Source organism: Oryzias melastigma, linkage group LG17 (assembly GCF_002922805.2).
Source record: "Oryzias melastigma strain HK-1 linkage group LG17, ASM292280v2, whole genome shotgun sequence".
Taxonomy (NCBI): domain Eukaryota; kingdom Metazoa; phylum Chordata; class Actinopteri; order Beloniformes; family Adrianichthyidae; genus Oryzias; species Oryzias melastigma.
This window is the reverse complement of record NC_050528.1, coordinates 3,099,958-3,125,549: the sequence shown is the minus strand read 5'-3', so window position 1 is coordinate 3,125,549 and position 25,592 is coordinate 3,099,958. Positions and strand designations below refer to the sequence as shown.

At 35.4% G+C, this 25,592-nt stretch overlaps 1 protein-coding gene across 8 annotated transcripts in view; it reads right to left on the bottom strand.

Moving 5' to 3' along the window:
- pde1cb (phosphodiesterase 1C, calmodulin-dependent b) overlaps positions 1-25,592 on the bottom strand; it is a 149,661-nt gene that overhangs the window by 99,251 nt on the left and 24,818 nt on the right. For 7 of the 8 annotated variants that reach the window (XM_024274010.2, XM_036216429.1, XM_024274011.2 and 4 more), the window contains exons 2-3: positions 13,331-13,381; positions 12,699-12,864 (exon numbers count right to left, since the gene is read on the bottom strand). In XM_024274010.2, the coding sequence (XP_024129778.1) occupies positions 12,699-12,864; positions 13,331-13,381 (217 nt within the window). Of the gene's footprint in view, positions 1-12,698; positions 12,865-13,330; positions 13,382-14,308; positions 14,445-25,592 lie in introns of those variants that run through there. The other variant, XM_036216432.1, reaches the window with a different exon arrangement.

The window sequence follows — 25,592 nt, the reverse complement described above, 5'->3', positions numbered from 1 at the left end:
TCGGTGGCTGCACAAAATCTGAGCGACCGCGCTATCTTTGAACGCTTGTAGAGAGTGCACGTGGCCGCGGGTGACAAAATAATTATACGGGGGTTCATTTGTGACATAAATAATAATGTTTTATTGCAGTTTAAGAAAAATCACGATTTTCACCGCACGAGGCCTTTAAAACTGCTCAAACTCTAAACCACGTGTCAAAGTCATGGCCCCTTGTGTGATCGACTTTGACACCCCTGCTCTAAACTGATCAGCAAAAAAAAGCTAATTTGGTGTGGAAACTAGCATGAGGTTAACAAAGACGTGGCCTTTAAAAAAAAACTAAAAATCTCAAAGAATGTTTTAATTACGTTTCTTCCTGGACTAGAAAGACGGAGCGCTTTGTAACAGCCATGGGCTAAATAAATATGAAAAACACAAAAGGTGTTTTTGCTGCTGCTCATTTTCATGCCATTCTTCATTGTTGCTATCCAACAGTAAAGGTGGGAGTAATTAACCACAGGCTGACATGAGCATGAGATGTAAACAGGAGAGAATGAAGGATTTAAATGGATTACAGATCTACAAAAAGATCATCCAGAATGTTCAGACAATTCTTTAAATTATCTTGATCTTTTTTATTACAAATATTCTCATAAAAGTGAATTACTTGCGAATAGACCTACCGGACATTCAAAGGTATTCTTGTCTCTCCTTCATAAGACCCCACATATCAAATCCAGGCATTAGCAGCTCCAGCTGTTCGGAGGGACATGAAAAATTTATACCTCATTTCAAGTCTCAGGCCGATGGATAAGAATGTAGTGATATATCAAAATATCCAAGGGTTGTTCTCATAATGACTGCATTTTTTTGTGGAGATCGTATGATTTCCCTTCCTGGCCTGCACACATTTTCATAGAAGCCGTGCAAAGAAAGGTATAGAAGAAAACGGGCCCGCTCGGCCATGAAGCTGTATTTATTTATGGAGTTATCAAGGTGGAAAATAGCAGCTTTTCTGTGACTTTGTTACCAAAGAGACTGAAGTGTGGAGCAAAGAAAACCATCAAAATGTTCCTCAAATCTATACCCCCAAACAAGTCAGACTGTTTCTGTGGCCATTTATGACTAATAAAATATTTTTTAAAGGACCTTTATAATGTAAAATCCACTTTTTGAGCTTTTAAGTGTCCTAAAATGTTAATTCCTCACTATAAATAACCCCAAAGCGGTATTTTGATACATTCACACTTTCCTGAGTATTCCTCGAGAAACCTGCTCCTAGCAGCAGCCCTTCCCGAACCACAAAAACAAGCGAATTCTCACGAGCTGATGTCACAAAATGAGGACCGCCCCTTCCAGGAAGAGCCTGTGCTGCCAGCACCGCCCCCAGGCTAACACACACACACACGTTTCTCTAGCGCAGGGGTGTCAAACTCAATCGAACAAGGGGCCAAAATCCAAAACACACCTTAGGTCGCGACCGAACAGGATAGATATTTATTGAACACTCTAAAACTAAATTTTTTAAAACTTTAAAACTGTAACTTTTAAACATAATTATGAATTAGATATATAGCATTACCTGCAATAATGCTAGTGTGAATTCTGTAACCTGAATGTTGCCGCTGAAGATGCTGAAATTGATAGCCAAAAATGCTGACCCTGATAGCCAGCTAAAATATTAGCCAAATGCCAAATTTGCCTAAAAAGTATTTTTAAAAAAAGCCTAATTTAGCCAAAACAGCTAGCATGTTGCTGAAATAGCTAAACTCCAAAATAACGTAAAAAATCTTAGTAAATACCAAGATATAGCATGATGCCAATTTTTTAACTTTAAAACTGTAACTTTTTAACATAATTATGAATAAATAATGAAGCTAGCAGGGATCAGCTAGCTTCATTAGCTCACCTGGCTTTTGCACAGTGGGGGTGTGTATTGGCAAGTGTCTGGCAATGCGATACATATCACAACACACGTCTCACGATATGGTACACATTGTGATATCTCCCAAGACTGTACCACAACAATTTTTCATATTTCAGTACCCATTCCAAGTACATACTAAGTGGTAAATGTCTCATAACAATAAGAAACTCAAGGGTGACTGAGCATTTAAAACAAGATGGTTCTCAGCAGATCTTGTGATGTTTTGGTGTAGAGCTGCTCAAACAGGCTCAGTTTTCTGGCAACTACAAGTCGGGGGTTTAGGCGGAAAACTAAAGATGCTTAACCCATAAAGACCCAAAACCACGTAGAAAATACCACAAACCAAGTTTCCCACACAAAACGGTTCTGATATTTTTCTGTGACACTGATGTCAATATAGGTTCTTATGGGTTAAGGACACTCAAATAATTACTGTAATTTCCGCAGTATAAGTCACAAGAGCAAAAAATGTCTAATAAAGAAGAAGAAAACCATATATAAGTCACTTAGGTTTAAGATGAAAACAATCAGATTCTCTTCCATGTTTGTTTTTCACAACACTTCTTCTGCCGCTGTCTGTAGCATATACTTATACTCAGAAGCAGCGCCCTCTAGTGGCTGTTAGAGGAGACAACCAGTGTTTACTGGGAAAATCACAAATATATGAGCTTATTTATGTCTAAATAAAAAAAACAAACACAAATAAGTCGCTCCTGAGTATAAGTCACGCCCTTGGCTAAACTATGAAAAAAACGACAACTTATAATTTGGCAATAATGTGGTGGTTGAGCGGGCGCGGTCTGTCACATGGAGAACACCATGAACCGAGTATGAAAGGATCTGTTTTCATTTCAATATAATGTATAATTATTTATTTGTATTGAATCCTTTCTGTTTGGAGGAAAACAGACAGTTGGTTGTAAGAGGCAAAAAGAAAACATATTTGGCCTAAAAATACCTTTAATTCATTGTGTTGAAAAAATTGAAATCATGACTTTAACGTCATGACTTTAGCCGGTTACCAGCGAAAGGCGGAGCCTCAGAGATGGAGGCGTCTTACTTCCTTGGTAGGAAAAGAGTTCACAAAAATAACTCATATTTCATAAATAATGTGTTCTTTAGTGTGTCAAAGGTCATATATGATCATATATATGGATATAGTTTTCTCTGAATACTTAAGAAAATCATGGTATGGCCTTTTAAAATCATCACAACTATAGATTTTATTATTTTAATAATTAAGATGTTAAACAGTCATTTGTAAATAATACAAATAAGTTGGTAAAAATGTGAGTAGATTACACCATGAATCACTAATTTCAATGAGTTTTATATTTTTATATATATATATATCAACAATCTATATGAAATTAATTCAAATAAAGATTGAACGGCAGTGTTAAGTTAACGTGTTAATGCTGGCTCTAGCAATTAAAGTGTTGAGGGAATTCACTTAAACATTTGACTAAATCTGACTCACAAATTAGCGCCAAAGGTAACAAGGCAGTTAAATATAGAACACATCTACAAGCTGGCCTTCAGTCAGGTCAGCGCTGCAAATGAGATCCAGATCTCAGTGGATTTTATCTGGTTAAATAAAGGTTGATGATGACGAGTCCAGCTGTCCTCGCCGTGACCTCAGACTAGCAGCCAGACGCAGGTAAATATAGCTGCACAGGTGAAGAGGTGTGAGTCGGGATCAGGCGTATCCACTTCAGTCTCGCTACTGGTCGGCTCATGAATGAATTTGCATGTTTGACCCTGAAAAACTGCTGGCGGATGTGTCACCATGAGACCATGAACCAGAGAGCGGCGGTTGTGTCGGCTGGAAAACGTGCCGACGGTTGTTGGAAGGAGTGAACTAAACATGAATGAAAGCTGTGTGGAAGGTAAACATAGAAGCTAAGCATGGACCGATATGCAGGATGTCCTTTACAAACATAAATTAGAACACGTGTGTCAAAGTCAAGGCCCGGGGGCCGGATCCGGCCCTCCGAGTAATTCTATCCGGCCCTCCAGATCATTTTTTTATTGTTATTAATGACCCGATGTTACCTTGCGTTTATTTCTAACTTGTATAATTTTGACAAGATATATTTTTATGGAGAGTAAAATATTGAAAGTTATTTAAGGTTTAAGCTGATTTATTCTGGAATAATATTCCTGCATTTTTATTATTCATAATTATATTAAAAAGTTACAGTTTTAAAGTTTGTTAGCTTTTTGGACTATTTTGGCATTTAAGATTTTTTAAGCTATTTTGCAGTTTAGCTAATATTTCAGCTACATGTTAGGCTTTTTAAAAAAACTTTTTTAGTCTTTTTTAGAGTTATGCTAATATTTACATGCTAGCTGTTTTGACTAATTTTAGTTTTTTTTCCAGGTTTTAAGGCTGTTTTTAAGCTTATCTATTTTTTCAGCTACATGATAGCTATTTTGGCTAACCTAAGTTTGTTCTTTTAAGTTTTATTCTATTTTTTTTACTTTTATGCTAAGTTGACGTTTAGCTAATATTTTAGGTGGCTTTTCCTCCCTGTCTTATGGCATCAAATCAGGATCAGCTTAGGGGAATTTAAAATCTGATTGTAAATTTTAAAAGTACACACGGCAAATGCGAAATAAATATTAAAAAATTGGAAAAAAAAAAAAAAACACTGAAACATTCCACTAGAGTGGACAGAAGTCTTCAATGCTTCATGAAGTTTAATTTGCCCATCACTAGCTTTTATTTTGGTATTTTGGCCTTTGGTTCTGATTCTGTGTAGTGGCTCCTTTAATTTGTGCTATCCAAGGCAAAGGAACATTAGGAGAGGGATCATCTGAAACCCACAAGACAGCACACTGAACCTTTTTCCCATTGATATTTGAATTTCATTGGTGTCCATGACAGACATGAAATCCTGTCCACCTTTGTCCAGTTTTTTCATGGGAGGGATCACACTTCAATGTAAGGGTGGGGTCATCTGGGCCCCATAAGATAGCACAAGGGTTAATGTGGCGTACAGTAGTGATAGTGTTCTCCCAAGCTTTGGTACATGGTAATGACATCACTGTAACTGCTGTCACCCGATGTCAAGCATGTCCCAGTAACCACTGGGCTCAAAGTCCCGCCCCCACATCAGAATCAATGAAAAAAACAAAAACTGAATGGAAACTGTAATCAGAGGACTGAAAGCAAATGAGAAAAATGAGAAAAAATAAAGGTAAAAAATACAAAATGGCAGCAAATAAATATTGTTTTTCATTTGTAAACAATTTTAAATTGTATATGATTTTTTTTCATTCAAGTTGCATTTTTTTTTATTATTTTCATAATTTCTTTCGACTTTATTTATTTAATTTTTCAATATTTCCTTCTAGATTGCAATGTGTACTTTAGAGTTTAAAACTGTTTACATTTTTTGCTAAATTTTCTTTTATTTTTTAAAATTTACCCTTCACTTGCTTAAAGCTGATCCAGATTTGAACTCAACCCGTCTGCTGAGAATTTCTGTGAAATAATGAACTTAGTTCAAACTTCTCAAACATGAAAGATTTCTCTTTCATAATCTCCAGCTGCATCCTCACCTATGCGTTGATGAGTCAGTTTAACAGCCCCTTTTGTCTGTCATAAATGCAGTTACGCAATCATGAAACACAACAGGGAGAAAACATGACGTTCATTGTCATCCCTGAAGAACGCCTCATGGAGGGGGGGGGACTTTAACACCTGAGCCACAAATGACATTTTAGTTTACCTCGACTTTATATCATTTAGTGCTTACAGTCCTTCAACTATTAAATTACATAGATTTCTATAACTTATTCAGTTAGAGATCATTAAACAACTTTATCAAAAAAATGAATATCTTTACTTGTTAATAATCTTGTATATTTCCATTGTTATTCACTTTATTTCTTTACAGTGTTGATATACAATGACAGCAAATAACAAATAGCCTTTTGGATGACTGATGCTTCTGAACGTGTAATGTCCCTATCAAATAAACTGAAAACATAAATATTTTTTAATGTATTAGAATAAAAAATTCACAGATGCTGTTTAGGAAGTGACAGAATCTCCAAAGACAAGAGTAATCATGTCGTGGATGAGTGGATTATAATCCACACAGTGCATTTAAAAGATGCTACATGGGTAAAGTGAATACACTATTGTAGAATGAGGTCAAGGGATGAGAGGGAGGGCGGATTCAAAGAAATCCCCCCAATGTTTGTTTAGAATTTGTGTTAACAAAGTTTGAGAAAAACAGTCAATAATAGTTTTATTTAACAAAAAACAAGTTTATTATTTTATCCAGAAATGTGTAAAATGTCAAACTGCCTTCATTTAGATCAGCGGCCGTGCTGCTTTTCTTTGTACTTGCAGTGGCTTTGGTCTGGCGGAGCCTCATTAGCCGGTTAGTGAGGCTGCTCATGGAGCTTGTTGCTTCACAGGGGCTGTCTGCAGGAATCTCTGAACCTGCTGCTGCCGCCAAACGAGGGGTCAGCTTCAGAGACTGTGGAGACGGCCGGCTTAATCAGATGGAAAGTTCACGGCGTCTAATTAACCATCCCATAAATCTTCTCATGGATCATGAGGAGCATCTGAGTTTAACCTTGACTGCTTACAGTAACTGTTGGAGTAATGATGGAATTGTTTGGATGCTAAAAAATAAAAGAATATCTTGGAAAATGACTGAATTATTTAATTTATATGTTTAAGATGTAAAAAGCTAGAAAACTGTATGAAAAACAGTAAATATATTTTTGTCAAAAAGGTTTTTGTTGGTATATTCTTTTTTTTAATTCACATTTTATTTTTATAGCTTATTCATACTTTTTCTTGTTTTAAATTATGAGTAAAAACAAAAGGGAAAAATAGCAAATTAATAAAAACTAGAAAAGCTGCATTATCTGTGATAGTGCAAGTGTGAGAATCCTAGCGTGTAGAAAATAGTCGCTGAAGATGCTGAAGCTTCTTACTGTAAATGATGATGCAATGTACTTTAATTGTTGAAAGGATTTGTTGAAAATGAAAAAGCTATTAGCTAAATTTTAAATTTACTAAAAGACTGGAAATTTCATCAAGGACTATGAAAGAGCGATGACGTTGAACTGAATTTCTGAAAAAAATTAGTAAAATTGCTTTAAAATCCCTAATACATGCCAATTTTGCAAAAAAAAAAAATAGTGTGTGGTTTAAATATGAGATAAACACCAAACTAGCGCCAAAACCCTTAGTATAGGCCAAATTAACCAACAAAGCTAGCACATTGATTCGAACTAGCTAAACTCCAAAATAGCCTAAAATTCCTCAGTGAACTAAATTCGTCAAAAACATTAGCCTGTTGCTGAAATAGAAGATAAACTCAAAATTAGCCGAAAAAAACAGAAGATAACAAATTAGCCAAAAAAGTTAGGATATTGCTAAAACACAAGCTCAGCTATAAATTAGCCTAAAAAACCTGGTAGATAACAAATTAGCCAAAAACCTTAGCATGTTGCTAAAATATTAGCTAAACTCCATATTAGCATAAAAAACCATAGCAGATGCGAAATTAGCCAAATAAAGCTAGCTTATCGCTTAACAACTAGCTAAACTCCAAAATAGCCTAAAATTCCTCAGTAAACTAAATTCGTCAAAAAGGTTAGCCTGTTGCTAAAATTAAGCTAAACTATAAATAACCTTCAAAAAAACAGTAGATAACAAATTAGCCAAAAATGTTAGCATGTTGCTAAAATATTAGGTAAACTTCAAATTAGCGTTAAAAACCTCAGTAATGCCAAATTAGCCATAAAAGCTAACAGATTGCTTAAATACTAGCTAAACTCCAAAATGGCCCCAGATTCATCAGTAAACCAAATTAGTCAAAAACGATAGCATGTTGCTAAAATATTAGCTAAACTCTAAATTATATTTTTAAAAATCATCATCAGATAACAACTGGCCAAAAAAGTTAGCATGCTGCAAAAATATTAGCTAAATTCCATTTTTTTTAAATTACTATAAAAGATAAAAACATAGCCTGTGAATATATTTAAAGGCTTGTTGTTAATCTACTTAAAATTTTGAAATCTGAAGAAGTTCTCATTCATTTAATTTCAATGCTCACTAAACAATACATTACACAAAAATATAAACTTACTTTTCTTCTTTATCATAACACTGTGGATCCTTAAATAGTCATTGTGAAATGTTTGCATTTCCTAAACTTTGTAAAATGGTTGACGTCATAAATGTTGATAAAAAGAAAAAGTTCTCATGTGTCTGAACTGTGTTGAAATCAGGGCTGGATAATCCTGCACTATTTAGTCCTTTGGGACTAGTGAGGTCATTTGAACACATTAATTTGAGTTTGTTGTAAATGTTAATGTTTGAGTGTTTTCCAAACCACACAGGTGTGCTGCAGGTGTGCTGCAGGTGACTGGCTGGAGGTGGACTGGATCAGCAAAGGTGTTTTGAGAGTGAAGCAGTTTATCTAAATCTAGATCTGCTCTACTTGTTTGCTGTGCTGAAGGCTGACATCAGTGACGCAGCTGTTTTTTGTCTGTCCAGAGTGCTTTGGAAAATCAGTAAACTGAACATCCATTTGAAGGTTTGTATTGAAAAGGGTTCATCAAAGAAAAGTTGAAAAGTTATGAGGTTCAAATTTTGAACAGCCATCTCCTAAAAGAGCTGAATATTTTGATAGTTGAATGAGCTGAATAGGTTAAAGGGGTTGAAGAGCTACAGACATCCAAAAAACGTACAGAAGAAAAGTGGATCACTGTGGTGTAAATGCCCCACAGCATTCACACAATTAGTATTGTAAAAGAAAAAAAATAAAAAGAAAGAAAACTGAGACTTTGGCAGTTACTGTGTTACAAAGCCGAGCCTTTTCGAACCGCAGGTTTTCCTCTCCTGATCCGTCACCATTTGAATAAAGAAATACTCAGAAAAGCAGTTTTAATCTTAAATGATTTTGTTTGTGTTATGAGAAAAATGCTAAAGGGACATAAAAAAACAATTTTCAGTGGAGTGGGTATTTGATTTGCTAAATTTTTTGTAGAGTTAAAGGCTACAAAATGTTTATCTACCCATCAAATAGTTTATTAGTTTGCATTTTAGAAGCAGTCCTCCTGGCCAGAGACTTTATTTGTTAAATATTATCGTTACGTTCTGCTGCTACTGCTCCAGACCTTTGACTCACCTGGCAGGTGTGGCCAATGTGCCTTAATTGGCGCCTGCTGGGTAATTAAGACAGAGGAGGACACATCAAGACAGGCAGGGAGCAGAGCAGCACGTGAGGATCTGGTTGGTGTGGTGCCAATTGAGTTTCTGGTTGGCGTGGAGCTGGTTGGGGTTCTGGTTGGTATGGTGCCGGTTGGATTTCTGATTGGCGTGGTGCCGGTTGGGGTTCTGGTTGGGCTCCTAGTGGGTGTGGAGCCGGTTGGATTTCTGATTGGCGTGGTGCCGATTGGGGTTCTGGTTGGTATGGTGCCGGTTGGGTTCCTAGTGGGTGTGGTGCCGGTTGGATTTCTGGTAGGTGTGGTGAAGGGTTTGTGTTTCTGGTTGGCGTGGTGCCGGTTGGGTTCCTAGTGGGTGTGGTGCCGGTTGGATTTCTGGTAGGTGTGGTGAAGGGTTTGTGTTTCTGGTTGGCGAGGCGCCGGTTGGGTTTCTAGTGTCTGTGGCGCTGGTTGGGTTTCTGGTCGGCGTGGTGCTGGTTTGTTTTGTTTTATTTTCCTCTCTTTGTCCTCAGCAGTCTCACTCTGCTGGGTTTTGTTATTTTGGTTTGGGTTTGGACCTTGGTAGTCTTAGTTTGCGGGCTTTGTTTATTTGTTTTCTTTAGGTAGATTTTTGTTAGGCAGCTCTTAGCCGGGAGCTGCTGACTCAGACGGTTGACATGGCGGGGTCAGCAGTCTCCATGACTTATTATATTTTTGGCCAAGATTCCATTTCCCTTTGATTGTGGGAAACTTCCAGGGTACTGAATTTTGGAATTGTAGATTTGAACACCTAGAAAAAAATAGTGAGAAAATTCAGACACAACCTACTTCTTATTTTGTGATCATGTGATCACTCTAATTCCCTGGCTGGGAAGCAGAGTGAGCTCAATCTATAGAGGTGACATAACGGTTGCATCAGTTTATGGATTTCGGCTGCTTCTAAAATCGCTTAATCACCCTGCCTGGACTATAATCTTGACATTTATCAGTTGGTTGTAGATCCTCATGGTTCCCAGTGGATTTGCCCTCAATTAACCACTGCTGGCACGGATGAAGACAATCCCAGGCTTAAGTGAGATTGCTCTGACAACAACTATAATGTTAGCTATTTGACAGGAAGGAAACAGAGACGGCGTCTTCGTCCGCAGGAGACTGGACGTTTTTCATCAAACTATATAATTTAATGTGATTCTATTTGCTCAAAGTTGTGTGGTTGTTTTACCAGGATGACAAAACTCTGTATGACTGCGTCAGTGTCTTCATGGACAAATGAGCCGTTTCCTCTGCGGAGGGCGCTTTTAGCTGTTAAATAAAAGAGCAGGCTGTGTCCAGCCAAGTGGAAAATCACCTTCTATTTATCACCACCCTACTCTGGAAAAGGATCTGCACTCGGGGGAGAAACTATTGCCAACAACGACAACCCTGTAATTTGAGATAGCATAGAGAAGTAGCAGATTAGAAAAAACACCAAGATGGGATTTCTACAATCGCACGTCGCGATAAATAAACAGATTTTTACACTAATGTGATCAAATGAAAAAGGAAAATAAATATTATTTGACCTGCAAACCTTCCCAAGGTTACGACGTGGTGCATTTTCATTATACTGTGACAAAATACTTTAATTTTTGCCACCTGCGGCATTTGTGGCGTCCTCTGGAGCCATCGAGGTTAATTGGAATCAGGCGTTAAAAGCCAGGCGGCGATGCTAATGCTGGTCTGAAGTCTCTCTTATCAAGGTGGAATAAATCAGGGTTTAGTCCCTGGAGGTCAGGAGCCACACATAGGGATTAGAACCACATGTGAGAGAGAATCAACAGAGGTAAAAGTCAAAAGCAGTTCTATCTGAGCAGGCATCAAGCACAGGTTCTGCCTAAGTTAATAATCAAGCCCTTAATGTGATTAAGAAGAACTCCAAAGCAGAAAGATCCCACACACTGATGTGTTTCCACGAAGATGGCCTAATAATAAATGCTCCACTGTCAGATGATGAGCTGGAGGCCGACAGTTTTATAACCACTGTTACCACAAACGATCATTTCAATAGTCGACTAATCACCGATTCTCTTTTTTTCATAAGTCAACTAATCAGGTCATGTGTAAAGTGTATGCAAAGCACACATCTTAACCATCATTAGCTTTAAACTGACTAAAAATAAAGACAATGAAGAAAATAGTTTATCAAACTTTGAATGACTCATGCAGTCTCTGTCCTTCATTAGTTTATGGTATTAAAACAAGATTAAACTAGAAAAGTTGCATTACTTGCAATAATTGTGAATTCTTTTAGCTGAAAGTAGTCACTGAAGTTGCTGAAGCTTTTTGCTGAAAATGGTGACGCAATTGACTTGAATTAACGAAGAGATTTACTGAAAATGCAAAAGCTATTTGTAAAATGTTAAATTTAATTAAAGAACTGTGAAAGAGTGCTGAAGTTGACCTAAATTTCTAAAAATTGTGTAGTAAAATTCCTTTAAAATTCCTAATACATGCAACTTTGCAAAAATATTTAGTGTTGCTTAAATTTGAGATAAACTCTGAATTGGCCCAAAAAACCTTTGTAGATGTCAAATTAGCTAAAAAAATCTATCAAGTTGCTTAAATACCAGCTAAAGTCTTAAATAGCCTAAAATTCCTCAGTAAACTAAATTAGTAAAAAATGTTTGCCTGCTGCCAAAATTAAGCTAAACTCTAAATTAACCTATAAAAACCTCATTAGGTAACAAATGAGCCAAAAACGTTAGCATGTTGCTAGCATATTAGCTTAACTCCAAAGTAGCAGAAAAAACTTTAATAGATGCCAATTTAGTCAAAAAGCTAATACATTGCTTAAATACTAGCTAAATTTCAAAATAGCCTAAGAATTCCTCAGTAAACCAAATTAGTCAAAAGCGTTAGCATGTTGCTAAAACAGAAGTTAAACTCTAAATTAGCCTATAAAAATAACAAATTAGCCAAAAATGTTAGCATGTTGCTAAAATATTAGGTAAACTCCAATTTTTTTGAAAATTACTGTAAAGATGAAAACATATCCCATGAATATATTTAAAGGTTTTTTGCTAATCTACTTAAAATGTTGAAATTTAAAGACTTTCTCATTCATTTTCAAAGGGGGAAATTTTGTTCAATATTTCAAAAACTATAAAGTTTATGAATATCAAAAATTCAAGCAGTAAAGTCCTGAACGAGCTGAAAGTTTTGATACCAAGATTGATGAAATCTCTGAAAGTGTGATAGTTTTTATGTGCTGAAAAACGTATGGAAAGGAGCAGGAGAATCACTTTTGTGTGAATGTTTACTAAACATTCACACAATAAAATGAGGTTATCATCTGAAGCAAGGAACTATTTTTCACTTAAGATTAAGTTTTGATCTCACTGACTCAAATATAGAAAAAGTTCATTTTTTTGGTGCTGAGCGCTCACAACTTTGATCAACTTTTCAACACTCTGACTCTATATAATATGAAGTATCGACTAATCGACTATTATATAGTTGTCGACTAATCGTGTCAGCCCGACCTATAACCTGATTCTGGATTACTGCTGAACACTAGACAATAAAAACACGTCGACCTCTGCGCTGAGACTGGCTGACAGCATCCAACCTGATGGCGGTCTTCTCCGTGGCGTCCGGTTCATCCGATGTTGGCGGATCTTCGGCCAGAATCTCCTCAGGACTTCGCGGGTCATTCAGGAGGTCCTTCTGCTCCTTGTCTTTGATGCCCATCCCTGCTGTGATGGCGTTCCACAAAGCACTCTGGGACTTTGATCCTATAATAACAATAAAGTTGTTTTTATTAATCAATCATATTAAATGATATTCCCTGCATAATATGACGTTTGCACACACAGTTTCTTTAGAAATGACACTTCCTGTCAAAGGACATTCAGAGCCGTGGTAAGACTGCCCCCTAGTGGATTTATAAAGTCAGTGGTGTCGTGGCACAAGAGTTCATCAACTAAAAACAGAAAAGCAACCCTAATAGAACGTATTGTCTTCTTCAGAGAAAAACATCTCAAATGATCAACCTGTGACACATTCAGAGACATCAGATCACCAGGAAAGGAAGTTAATCTTCTGCAGGATTTTTCCTGTAATGTTCCTCCATCTTTCTTTCAATGATCCGGTCATAAATCTGCTCCTAATATCTAATTAACACAATTAATGGAGTCATTGAATGCAGTGGTTTTATTGGAGAGACTGATAATGAAGTGATAGTAATAAAGTTTTACTCACGTGAAAAGCTGGCCGGAGGTCTTCTGGAGTTCTCTCCATCTTCATTCGCCACTGAAACAAACAAAAAAAAGGCAAATAACATCAACCTAAAACATTCCTTAACAAAATGATTGTTTAGATTTATAAAAGAAAATCCAGTGTTTTCAAACAAATGTCATAAAAATGTGGTCAGACAACTTTCCTTTAGGAACCATGTTAGCTAAATCTTGGAATTTAATTGGATAGAATCTTGACCAATCAGCAGGCTGTTTGGCGGCACATATGTCACACTAAACTGAAACTTCTGAGGGAAAATCAAAGATAATTCCTGCTTTAAAAAATACAAAAGCTCAAAAATAATTAACATCTGTACATTCTTAGGACTAGTTACATATTTTACCTCTCGTATTTTTTTATTTTTCTTTTTGGTTTAATTATTTATTTATTTTTCTGTGGATTTTTCATCAGGTTATTCTTTATTTACAATAAATGTATGTTACTTACATTCTTGTTACAGTTAAGAATTGAAAAAAAGGTTAGGAATAACCGTGACTTTTATTTAGAATTGTCATGTTCTTGTATTATTATTATTTTTTAAATAATGTTATATTTTTGTACTGTATTCTTCTTATGTTCAATAAAAAAATCAAAGATGAGGAGAAAACGAGATGAGATGCAACGCATCTGAAAACATTTGTGGTGCAAACGCAAAAAAAAAAAATGTTTTTAAGTAAAAAAAATAGTTTTTGCAAAAACAAATGTTTAACATTGTCATTTGCAAATTGTGAAATTGTATTCTTACATTTTGTTTACAATTTAGGAGATTTCGATCTTAAAACTGTAGAGCTGGATTGATAAAATCGATTTGACTCGATCCAAAGCTAAAGTCCGCTAGCTTGATGCTAACGTTTAATGGGATTTCCCATAGGACGGCTAATGCTAACGCTCGGTCGACGTAAACATTCAGTGTTGACTAAATTAACTTCTTTATATACTCACAGGTATGAATTTTCCGAACACTTTTGAGGAAAAAAAATCTAAGTAACTATTTGTGGTCTCACACACAGTTGTTTGCTCATACTTTGCCTATTCTTCTTGAAAACAGTATACTGCTATATCGCGATCGCCACCTAGTGGCCAAACTGAAACGCCCTCCAGGACAATTGTAGAACTACTATTTATGCTGAAACCCACAAAATTCTAACAACATTGTAGCACAAAAATTACTCTGATAATTTATACATGTCTTATTAAATCTGTTTCTTCTGCTTCTTGTTTTAAATGAAAATCTTTTTACTTTCTTTTAATTTTGTTTTAATGATCACAGATTTATTATTTCTTTTGATTGTTTCTTTAAATGTTTTATGTAAAGCACTTTGAATTGTCTCTGTACATGAAATGTGCTACAAATAAACTTGCCTTATAATCCTCCAGTTTTATTTCATTTTTATTGAGACAATAAACAGAGAAAGCTGAACCAACAAACATTTTGTAGTAAAAATCTCTGTTCTATGAGCGCAAATGGAAACATGATTTTAATGATTAAGTAAATCCTGACATCATTGCTGACTGATGGCAAAACATTAAACAGTAGAACTGGTGCAGAATGTTTACAGCAAGAAAAGAGCAGAAGGAAACCTGAGAAACAAACATGAACAAGAACGTACTTCAACACTGTTTGGAAAATAGACATTTAAGAGGAAAATTAAGACATTTTGTCTTCTATCTTTAATGCCCCCTAAAATACAATTATTTAACTCACTGAAAGATAGAGTTTGACTTTAGTTTATGAACATTTAATACACTTTGTATCTAAAGTCCCACTGTGATCATCTTTTGATCTATTTTCAAAGTGTTTCCAGAAGTCTTTAAATTATGTGTAAAAATCTGTCATTTTATAGGACAAAGTTTGTGCAGAGCAGCTGGAGTTCATCAGAAATTCATCTCTGAGTCGTAGGAGTAAGCCTGCCCATACTTCCTGTCATCCATCTCTTCACAAGCTTTCCCACTAGCTTCCAGCCCCTCCCACCCACCTCATTTTCTATGTCACAAATACAATCTTTTTAGATTATTTTGACAGCAATTTGAAAAGAGAAATACTCAGAAATGCAGTTTTAATCTCAATTTTCTTTATATGTGTCTTTCATCATTAGAAAAATGCTACAGAAACATGATTTAAAACACCAGAAATACAGTTTTCAACAGAGTGGATTTTTACTTTAAAGACAAAAAACAAAAGTTCTTAACTTACTTAACTTGAAAACATTTAATTATTTTGTGGCTTTACCACAAATCCTTTAGTGCAGATATAAACGTTTGTGCAAAATGGTTATAAAGAAGTATGTTTAGAAATGTTTAAGCAATAAAACATTTATGAAACAGTGAAGTTAATGGGAGCAGAAGTGATGGATCTGAAATACTGAAAGGAATTGTTTGAAGGAGACTGAAGATATGATGCTGTTTAATTCTGAGACAAAGGAGAATTTCTACTCTGTTCTATTTTATTCTGTTCTATTCTATTTTATTCTATTCTGTTCTATTCTATTATGTTCTATTCTGTTCTATTCAATTCTGTTCTGTTCTATTCTATTCTTTTCTATTTTAGTCTATTCTATTTTAATATATTATATTATATTCACTTCTATTCTACCTAATTCTTTTCTGTTCTGTTCTGTTCTATTTTATTCTAATATATTCTATTATATTCTATTCTATCCACTTCTATTCTATTCTATTCTGTTCTGTTCTAATATATTCTATTCTATTTAATCTATTTTGTTTTAATATATTCTATTATATTCACTTCTATTCTGCTCTACTCTATTCTGTTCTGTTCTTTTCTATTCTATTCTATTCTATCCGGTGAGGATGCTGATGGTGGACGGACAGCTGATGTTTTGGTGATAAATCCAGACAGAGGAGGTTCAAACTCCGAGGTCTCCATGTGTGTGAGAGAAGATGAAGATGAAGATGACTGATGTGAAGTCATGGAGGACAGGAACAGATGGAGGAAGATGAAAACATTTAAAGTAAAAGAAGAAACGATAAAAAATGGAGAGTAAAGGAGCATTTTGATGCAGAAACGTTTGCCAGGATCCAACACTAGATGTCCTCAGTCGTCCTCTGTCTGCTTCAGGTTCTTCTTTTTTCCATCTGTTGCTCATAAACTCACATTTATCTCTCTGTACTTTTACTGTTGATCTTTGGTTCCTGTGGGATCCTTTGAGAGATTTCCATCATGAATTTTGTTTGTTTAGTCGAGTTTTTGGATGTTTTTATTTACTTTCTATGCAACAAATAAATTCTGATTTCTGAAATAATCTGAGTGGATTACTGTAATCTTTAGGGAGAGTAAACCGATCATTAAAGGATGTTGGGGATCTGGATCATTTGCTCTTCATCCGTTTGTTCCTCCATCCGTTTGGATGAATTTGCTCCGTCTGAATGGAGGTCCCCGCTGTTCCAAGATCTAGATTGTGGGTTTTGATGGCAAATGGCATCACAGGGTGGTGCCTCTCTTAGCTCGCTCTGTTTTTGTGCCATTAGCAGACCCGGCGCCATGGCAACCAGATGTTGCGTAATTGTTGTTAAGTCAGTTTGGAATGGCTGCATGGGAAACATTCCTCCTCATCCTCAGCGATACTCGCTTTGACACCTTTGTGAGCTATTCCTGGGCGGATGCTAACGGCTGCTGCTAGCTCTCTTCCACCTACATGGATCAAGAGGTCGCTGAGCTAAAAGGAAAAATGCTTCACACGTTATTTAAGATTGGGGAGCCAACCTGGATACTGGCAGGTGAAGGGTCACCTGAGGGACGATTTACCTCCACCATGAATCTATGAAGCTGGTTTCTGAACTGCAGAGGAAGATTCCAGACACAATTTGAACCACAACCTTCTCTCTATGAGGTGAAAGTGCTGACCACTGCACCACAGTGCAGGCCTGCCTGGTTTGGAAAATAAATGATTATTTAGTGCAATTTTTTAAAGTGAAGTTAGCAGTTGTGAAAAGTTGCTAGCTTCAGCGATATCAGGCAGGAATTACTTTTGTGCACTTTAGGAAGGACGAAGACGCTCAGAAATTCTGGCTTCCAGATGAATCAGGGAAGCCAGAAGAGGAGAGAACGATGATAAAAAGGATCAGATTTAGATTTTTTTCTTACTGTTAGGGTATAGTAACAACTGTCAGTCGTGAACAAAAGTGAAAATGCACAAAAACAAAAACAAGATTACTTCAGCCACAACAAAACAGCATAAAAACAGTGCAAGCAAACAGAAGAGTTAGCCTAAAGATGGAACTTTGATTAAAGAGTCTTTAGATGTCTTGTGGTTTGTAGATTCTGGATACTTTTGTTGTAAAATCAATCAAACTTTCAGTGATTTCAGCAATCTTGGTATCAAAACGTTCAGATTCTTCAGAAAACTACTGGTTGTATTTTTGGTATTCATAAACTTTATAGTTTTTGAAATATTGAGCAAAATATGCCCAATAAGAAATGAATGAGAACGTTTTCAAATTTCAAAAATGTAAGTAGATTATCAACAAACCTTTAAATATATTCATGGGCTGTTTTCATCAGTAATTTTTTTAAAAATGTAGAGTTTAGCTAATATTTTAGCAACATGCTAACATTTTTGGCTAATGCGTTATAGATCTACTGAGGTTTTTTATAGGCTAATTTAGAGTTTAGCTTCTATTTTATTAATATGCTAACGTTTTTGACTAATTTAGTTTACTGAGGAATTTTAGGCTATTTTGGAGTTTAGCTAGTATTTAAGCACCGAGCTAGCTTTTTTGGCTAATATGGCATCTACTAAGCTTTTTGGGCTAGTTTGGAGTTTAGCAATTATTTAAGCAACACACTAAATACCTTTTGCAAAATTGGCATTTATTATGGATTTTTAAGAAATTTTACAATATTTTTAGGAATTTAGGTAAACTTTTTCTCTTTAGCAACATTTCCAGTCTTTGAGCAAATTTATCATTTTCCAAATAACTTTTGCATTCTCAGTAAATCCCTTCAGCAATAAAGTAAACTGTGTCACAATTTCTAGCAAAAAGCTTCAGCATCTTCAGCGACTACTTTCAGCAAAAAACATTCACACTAGCATTATCGCAGGTCAGGCAACTTTTCTTGTTTTTCTTTTGTGTGTTTTGTATTTTAACATTATTATTTGTTTTGTTTTTTCTCAAACTAAGATTTTTTTGTAGGAAAAAAATCCATGATTTAGATTAAAACATTGTTTTCTGATTAAATCTCTTAATTTTTATACAAGCAATAAAAATTATTTTTCATGGATTTGGGTCTTTTTGCTGTAATTTGACAAAGAAAATAAAGAACTTTGTTGTTTTTCTGCAGCCGCTCAAATAAATATTTTGACAAAACTTAAATAAAGACAGAAAACTATTGAAGCTGAGCAGGTCAAGGGTCATGTTCAGGAAAACGTCTATGAACGCAAAACAGAACGAAGTGTTGGTAAATAAATGTTAGCTCTTAAATTAAGTCTAAGAATATTATTTATTTTTCACATTGATCCCCAGGATTTACCGATAAAGCAGCTATAGGTCAGAAAAACCATTTTTACTCTGATTTTTTTTACATCTTTTTGATAATACTCTTTTTTTTCCTAAATTTTAAGTCATAAACTTACCAATCAAAGAACTTAATAAAAACAGGTGGAGCCTGCTGGCCCCCACGTCCAACGTTCAAAACGTTTGACAAGTTTCAAGAGTTAGGGGTGTGGCCTTCCAACAAGCTCAATCCTGATTGGCCAGAGTGGTTGCCATAGAAACTTAGACCAATTCAGACCAATCACTGCTTATTAAGAGTGTTTCCATTGCAGTTTTGAGAAAAATGACCATTTCCAGGTGCAAAAACTTGTTTTGATAAATGTGAGTTTTTTGTGGTGTTTAAATGAAGATAATTTATTAGTGAAAATCCAATTTACTAAATTTCAGAGTTAATAGAAACGCAGCTTTTGACGACATCTGGAAGTGTTGGTATCTGGTAAAAATGGTACCTGCATGATTCGATTTTGTTGGAGCCGAATGTGACATCACACTCACTCGATCCAGTTCTCATATACAGTCAATGAGTCAAACATTATTAGTGTTTTTAGACGAGCTGCATTTGGGAATCACGTGATTGTTTGGCCAAATACTAACAAAAAGATCAGAAATAAATTGGATTTTCACAGAAAATAAATATTCCAAAACTTTGTATGCTTTATAATTGTTAAATCTTAAAGTTGTGTTTTTAAAAAGGGATTAAAATGCTAAAAATCTCTTCTGCGTGAAAGTTGCTGACATATAATGAACTGGTGTTTCTTATCTGACTATCTCTTTCTGTAATTATGAACTCACATGTCTGCACTTCAAGTTTTTGGACAGAAATATTGGCGGAGCATTTATGTAAGAACAGGAAAATAATCACATGTCAAATTCCTGTTACAGTTCCTGAGAAAAAGCGACAAAAAAGCATTGTCAGTAATTACAACTTGAAGCGCAGCGCTTTGTTTGAATTTGGCACAAAGACTGAAATAAAAAAAAGCGGCTTTTCACAGAGAGACAAATTCAGTCTAGAGAAAAAAAAACAGTTCACAGAAGATCAAGATTAAACACATCCATCTGCAAACTCCAGCCGGCTCTGCTGCAGCCTGGAACATCAGCTAATAAGCCGCACAAGTCTGAATCCGAACGGCGGCCAGATGCATCTGAGGTTCAGGGTTTTAATGGCGAGCAGAGCCAGGCAATGAGGCTCCGGCGCTGAGGAGTCACGCATCAGAGGAGGTGATGGACTAAAACCCAAGACCAGCGAACAATTGATTGCAACACTGCAGGGTTACCATGGCAACCACCATGCTTGTGTGGAGTGTGGCCATGACACGGAGCACGTGGGATTTTTGAAAAGATGCTACAGTTTATGTGACATAAAAAAACCTTTCAGAGAAAGCTTCACACACCAACTACTGCACCTCCTGCTTTTTATCTGTAAACCACCAAGAACTCCTTCTTGGTTTGCAGAATCTTATCTTACAGATATACATTGTTTGCTATAGATCAGGTACTATCTGTGTCTTGCATAACGGACAGTTGGTGAGCTTCAAGCTCGTGAATCAAAGTCCAGAAAAAAAACCTTTACATTCAAACTTTGCTCTTTAAAAGGAGACAACGGCAATAAGAGATTCTGAGGAAAGCTAATAAAACAATATAAAAATCAGACCCCGTTCATTTCCACCTCGAACAGCGTCTGCTTTATGATGGATGCTATAAAACACTTCCTGTCGTGCATCTTTCCAGATGTCTTCATACCTGATCGCTAACCAGCGTTAGAAGCTGCATTTTTAACACGTTATCGAGAAGTTTTCTGACTAATTAGGTTAGAAATCCCTTAGCAACTCCACAATATAGAAGGAACGCTTTAGATTTATTCAGCGTTTGTGAACACAAGATTATAAAAAAAACCTCTAATATTCACATTCACATCATGAAAATCATGTTTTTTAAAACATCATCTTGTAGCATTTTGCTTATGATGGAGAGCATATTTATACATATATATATATATATATATATACATACATATATAGAAATTTCTACTTCTGAGAATTTTTTATGTATTTCTTCATCCCCTCTGAGTTGTGGGCGGGACTGTTGGTATGGAGCAACCCCGCCCCCCTTTCCATCCCTGTTGCTCAGTTTGGAACAGGAAGCTTGTGGCCCCGCCCAGCGCGTTTTCTACATCACAAATACGATCTTTCATCTGCTACTGATTCACAGGAATTTCTTCTAGTGAATTCCTGCCGCTCTGCAGAAAATATGTCCTAGAACACAATGCAGGTTTTTTGATTTTAGGTAAAAACAGCATCATCACAATTAATAAAACCATTTGGAATATGGAGCCAAATTGGGGCCACAAATATTTGAAACCCAAATAAAACATATTGAAAAAAATATTTGTGTTTGGCCAAAAAAATGTCTAAAACTTTTTGCTATTCTAAAATAAACCGAATTATTTTTAGCTACAAATGTTCAATTTTTTAGGTTTCAAAACTCAAATTTTAAATTTAAAAATCTTTTTTTTTCACTTTCAACAGTTTGAAAACTTTTGGCCCCGTTGTGGCGCTTTGAGGCGGGGCTAACATGAAGGACCAATCATAATTGATGACTTCTGTCCTGGCGCATTCATTGACTCTGAGAACTGTAATAATTACGATCAGAAAATGGCTGTATTATCTGTACTATCATAGTCTGAGGTAGTATCAAGTTGTCTCAAGACGGCTGTGAAAAGCAGTTTTATCGCGTACAAACCGCGCGTCCAAAGCGCCGTTTTAGCCCGTCTAGCTCCATATGAGAATGCTTTTAAACTATATCTGAAGATGATCAGACTGGGACTTTCAACCAATTTCACTAAATTATAGTTTTAAAATGAAAGATTTCCTGTTTGTGTTTATATATCAAGCAGATCTAAACAGGACCGTTGTTGTTTTCGCGTTCTTTCAATCAGCGCCGGAACATTCTCCAAATATTTCATTGGTGCCAGAAGTTTGATCAGAATGTAAAGCTAGCCTTCAATGCAAAAGCTTGAGTTTGAGTTTTTCTGTTTAATTTCATAATATTTATTCATTTTTAGAGTATTTTCTTTCTCTGACATGTCTTGGATGAGTGTAACCTTTACCTCTCGACCAGGACTCCCCTGAAAAAGAGATCAGTGGATCTCAAAGGGATTTTTTTTTTACTAATTAAATAATGGTTCAGAAGTTTGGTTAAAGGTGTCTGAGAGTTTGTCTTTCAAGTAAACATTTTCATTGACTTTGCTTTTGGAAACATTAGTTTGAAAAATAATCAGTAATTTCTAAAAAGCATTGAAGACTGCACGAGAATTACTAAAATTGTGTAAACTTTTGGAGATTTAAATAGATTTAAATCCCCAAGATCTGATTCATTCAGGCTAATGCTACATGTCAGACAAAGCCAGAGCAAACAGACCCCCGTGTGCAATGGTGGATATTTTTAAAACTTACTTTAGGATATTCCTGTCATTTTTTTAAAGGTATACTTATTCTTTTTTTATTTATTTACTCTGGTTTAAATCATTCTAAAGACCCAATCTGATCATCTTTAGTGAAGGTGTTTCTAGTGGTCTGTTAATTTGGGCTGGGTTGACAAAATCTATTGATCAATTTAAATTTATCTAAGCTTAATTGGTCAATCTAGCACATAAAGACGCTAAAGTCTGTTAGCTTGTTGCTAACATTTAATGGGATTTCCCATAGGACGGCTAATGTTAACGCTTGGTCAACCTAAACATACATTGCTGACTAAATGAACATCTTTATAAACTCACAGGAATTAATTTTCCAAACTCTTCTAAGGAAATATTTTTTTAAAGTAACCATTTGCGGTCTAAAACATAATTTTTGCTCCTTCTTTGCTTATTCTTCCGCTAGAGCACGACCGCCCCTAGTGACCAAACAGAAACACCCTCCAGAACAATGTTCACAATGTTACGATCTGAACATTTTTACTAGAACTTCTGGCGAACTAAACAAATGTGAATAAAAGTGTAAACTCAAATTGAATGGAATTGAAGAATTGAAAGAAAATAAAACAGAAATCGAATCGATCCAAGCTCTGATGAACCGAACCAAATCGATTCTGGAAATTATTATTGATACCCAGCCCTACTATTAATTACAATCATGCTGTTTTTATCCCAAATAAACAAAAAAAACCTGTGTCGTTTTCTTGGACATAGTTTCTGCAGAGGTTTATTAGAAATAAACCACTGGGTGGTGGGCGGGACTATTGGCGAGGAGTGACTCCCGACCTACATTAGCGGTACATCAAAAATGGCGGGTAATAAAGGAGCAATCCATCCGTAAAGTTCTGATCCAGATTCCAGCTCAGATGAGGAAAACAAAGACGTTCATGGATCTGTTTGTCTGCAAGTGGATGATCAGAATAGGGCGGAGCAAGGAGCTTGTGGCCCCGCCCAGAGTATTTTCTACGTCACAAATAGTCTTTTTCAAATTGCATTTTTCCACATAAAGACATACTCAGAAATGCAATTTTAAACTTAAATTATTATTTATTAGTTATTCATGTCCTCCATAATCAGAAAAATACAAAAAAAAACACGATTTTCATTGGAGGAAGTCCTTAATGCTCTTATTGATTTTACATTATTGTTTATAATGATTGAAGCACTTTGTATTTTGCTACAAATTAATAATATATATATTATTGTTCTCAATGGTGCACTTCTAATTAATTTTTAGTTGTAAATACTACTATGTTAAGTTATTGCTTTAATGTTTACATTTCTTTGTATCAGGGACTCCTCTTTCTATCTGTTCACTGTTCTGTAAAAGCTCAGTCATGGGGAGCACAGAGGGTGGGGGCATAAACATGTTTCACTTAGATTTGATTGAACATTTCTGAGAAATTAAACTATGAAAAAGAAAAGGAACATTTTTTTATCCGACTGAAGCTTTTCATGTGATCCTGTTTGGTTAGTTTTACTGTCGCTGCAGCTCAAAAAGGACAAACTCAGCACATTTAGTTTGTCATCAAACCTGCAGATCAGCAGTTATCAAAAGTTCTTCTAAATCACATGTGTCAAAGTCAAGGCCCTCCAGATCATTTGATTTTATACTTATTAATGATTTTATCTTGTGCTCATTTCTAACTTGTATAATTTTTATAAAATATATTTTTACAGAGTAAAATATTGAAAGTTATTTAAGGTTTAAGTTGATTTATTCTGGAATAATATTTCTGCCTTTTTATTATTCATAATTATGTTTAAAAGTTATGTTTTAAAGTTTTAAAAATTGGCATTCTGCAGCTTTGTGGATTATTTTGGCATTTAATACGGTTTTTTAGGCTGTTTTGGAGTTTGGCTAATATTTCAGCTACATGCTAGCTGTTTTCATTTAGGATTTTTTTTCAGTTTTTTAGGATATTTTGAAATTTAGCCATTTTTTCAGCTACATCCTAGCTGTTTTGAATAAGTGAGGCTTTTCTTTTTAGGCTGTTTTGTAGTTAGGCTAATATTTACGTGCTAGCTGTTTTGGCTAATATTGGCCCTTTTTTTAAGTTTTTTAGGCTGTTTTAGTATTTAGCTAATATTTTAGCTACATGCTAGTTGTTTTGGCTAATTTAGGACATTTTTTTTTTGTTTGTTTTGTTTTTATGCTATTTTAGAGTTTAGGTAATATCTCAGTTATCATCTAGCTGTTTTGGCTAATTTAGGGGTTTTCTTTTTAATTTTTTTAGGTTCTTTTGTAGTTAGGCCAATATTTAACACACTAGCTGTTTCGGCTAACATAGGCTTTTTTTCAGTTTTTAGGATATTTTGTAGTTAGGCTATTTTTTTCAGGTACATGCTAGCTGTTATGGCTAACCTACCATTTTTTTCTGGACTATAAGTCACTCTGGAGTATAAGTCGCACTTTTAAGAGAAAAGTCTAACATTTATGAACAAATCTAACAACCCCGACGTAAAGTTGCATTTGACACCAAACGTGACTCATGCGTCACATTTGACCTGCGTTAAATTTAATGCTCAATGCTTGTCTGAAAATGTGTTCATAAACTATACGCTCCAATTGCGTGTGGAGAAGTTATCTTTTAGCCTCATCGCTACATGACGGAGGCTTTGACTGTTTATCTCGTTTAAAATACACCGAAGATACGGATGATGTTGAGAGGCTAAGTTTATTTATTTTGAAGAGTTCTTCAAAAGCATCAATAATCACATCTCCATTCTGGGTTTTTCAGTCTTTCTCTTTTTTTTTTACAGCGATCATTACCTTCTAACCTGCAGGATCTGCATCTGAATGACTGTTTTTAAGCTGCTCTTCTGTCTGTTTATTACCCAGTTTAAATTTCTTGCTGTCCCACATTAGTCCAAGGAGAGAAAATAAAAAACAGTAATATTAATGTCTCCATGCAAATAAGAAAAACATCATGACGTTCATGAAGAGAATGATCAGATTCTGAGCAATATTTGTTTTGTTTTAAACGGAACTTATTCTTCTGCGTTTCTGTCAGCAGCAAATAGTGACACACAAACCTACACCGCCCTCTAGTGGTTGTTAGTAGGAAAAAACACTAAAAGGCAACTGGTAGTAGGTAGGGAAAATAATGAATAAATGAGCCTATTTATGTCCAAAAAAATATAAAAAAAATAAAATAATGCTCTATTTCCAGTTCATAATTACGTATAAAAGTTACGGTTTTAAAGTTTTAAAAATGTAGTTTTAGAGATTTTTATCCT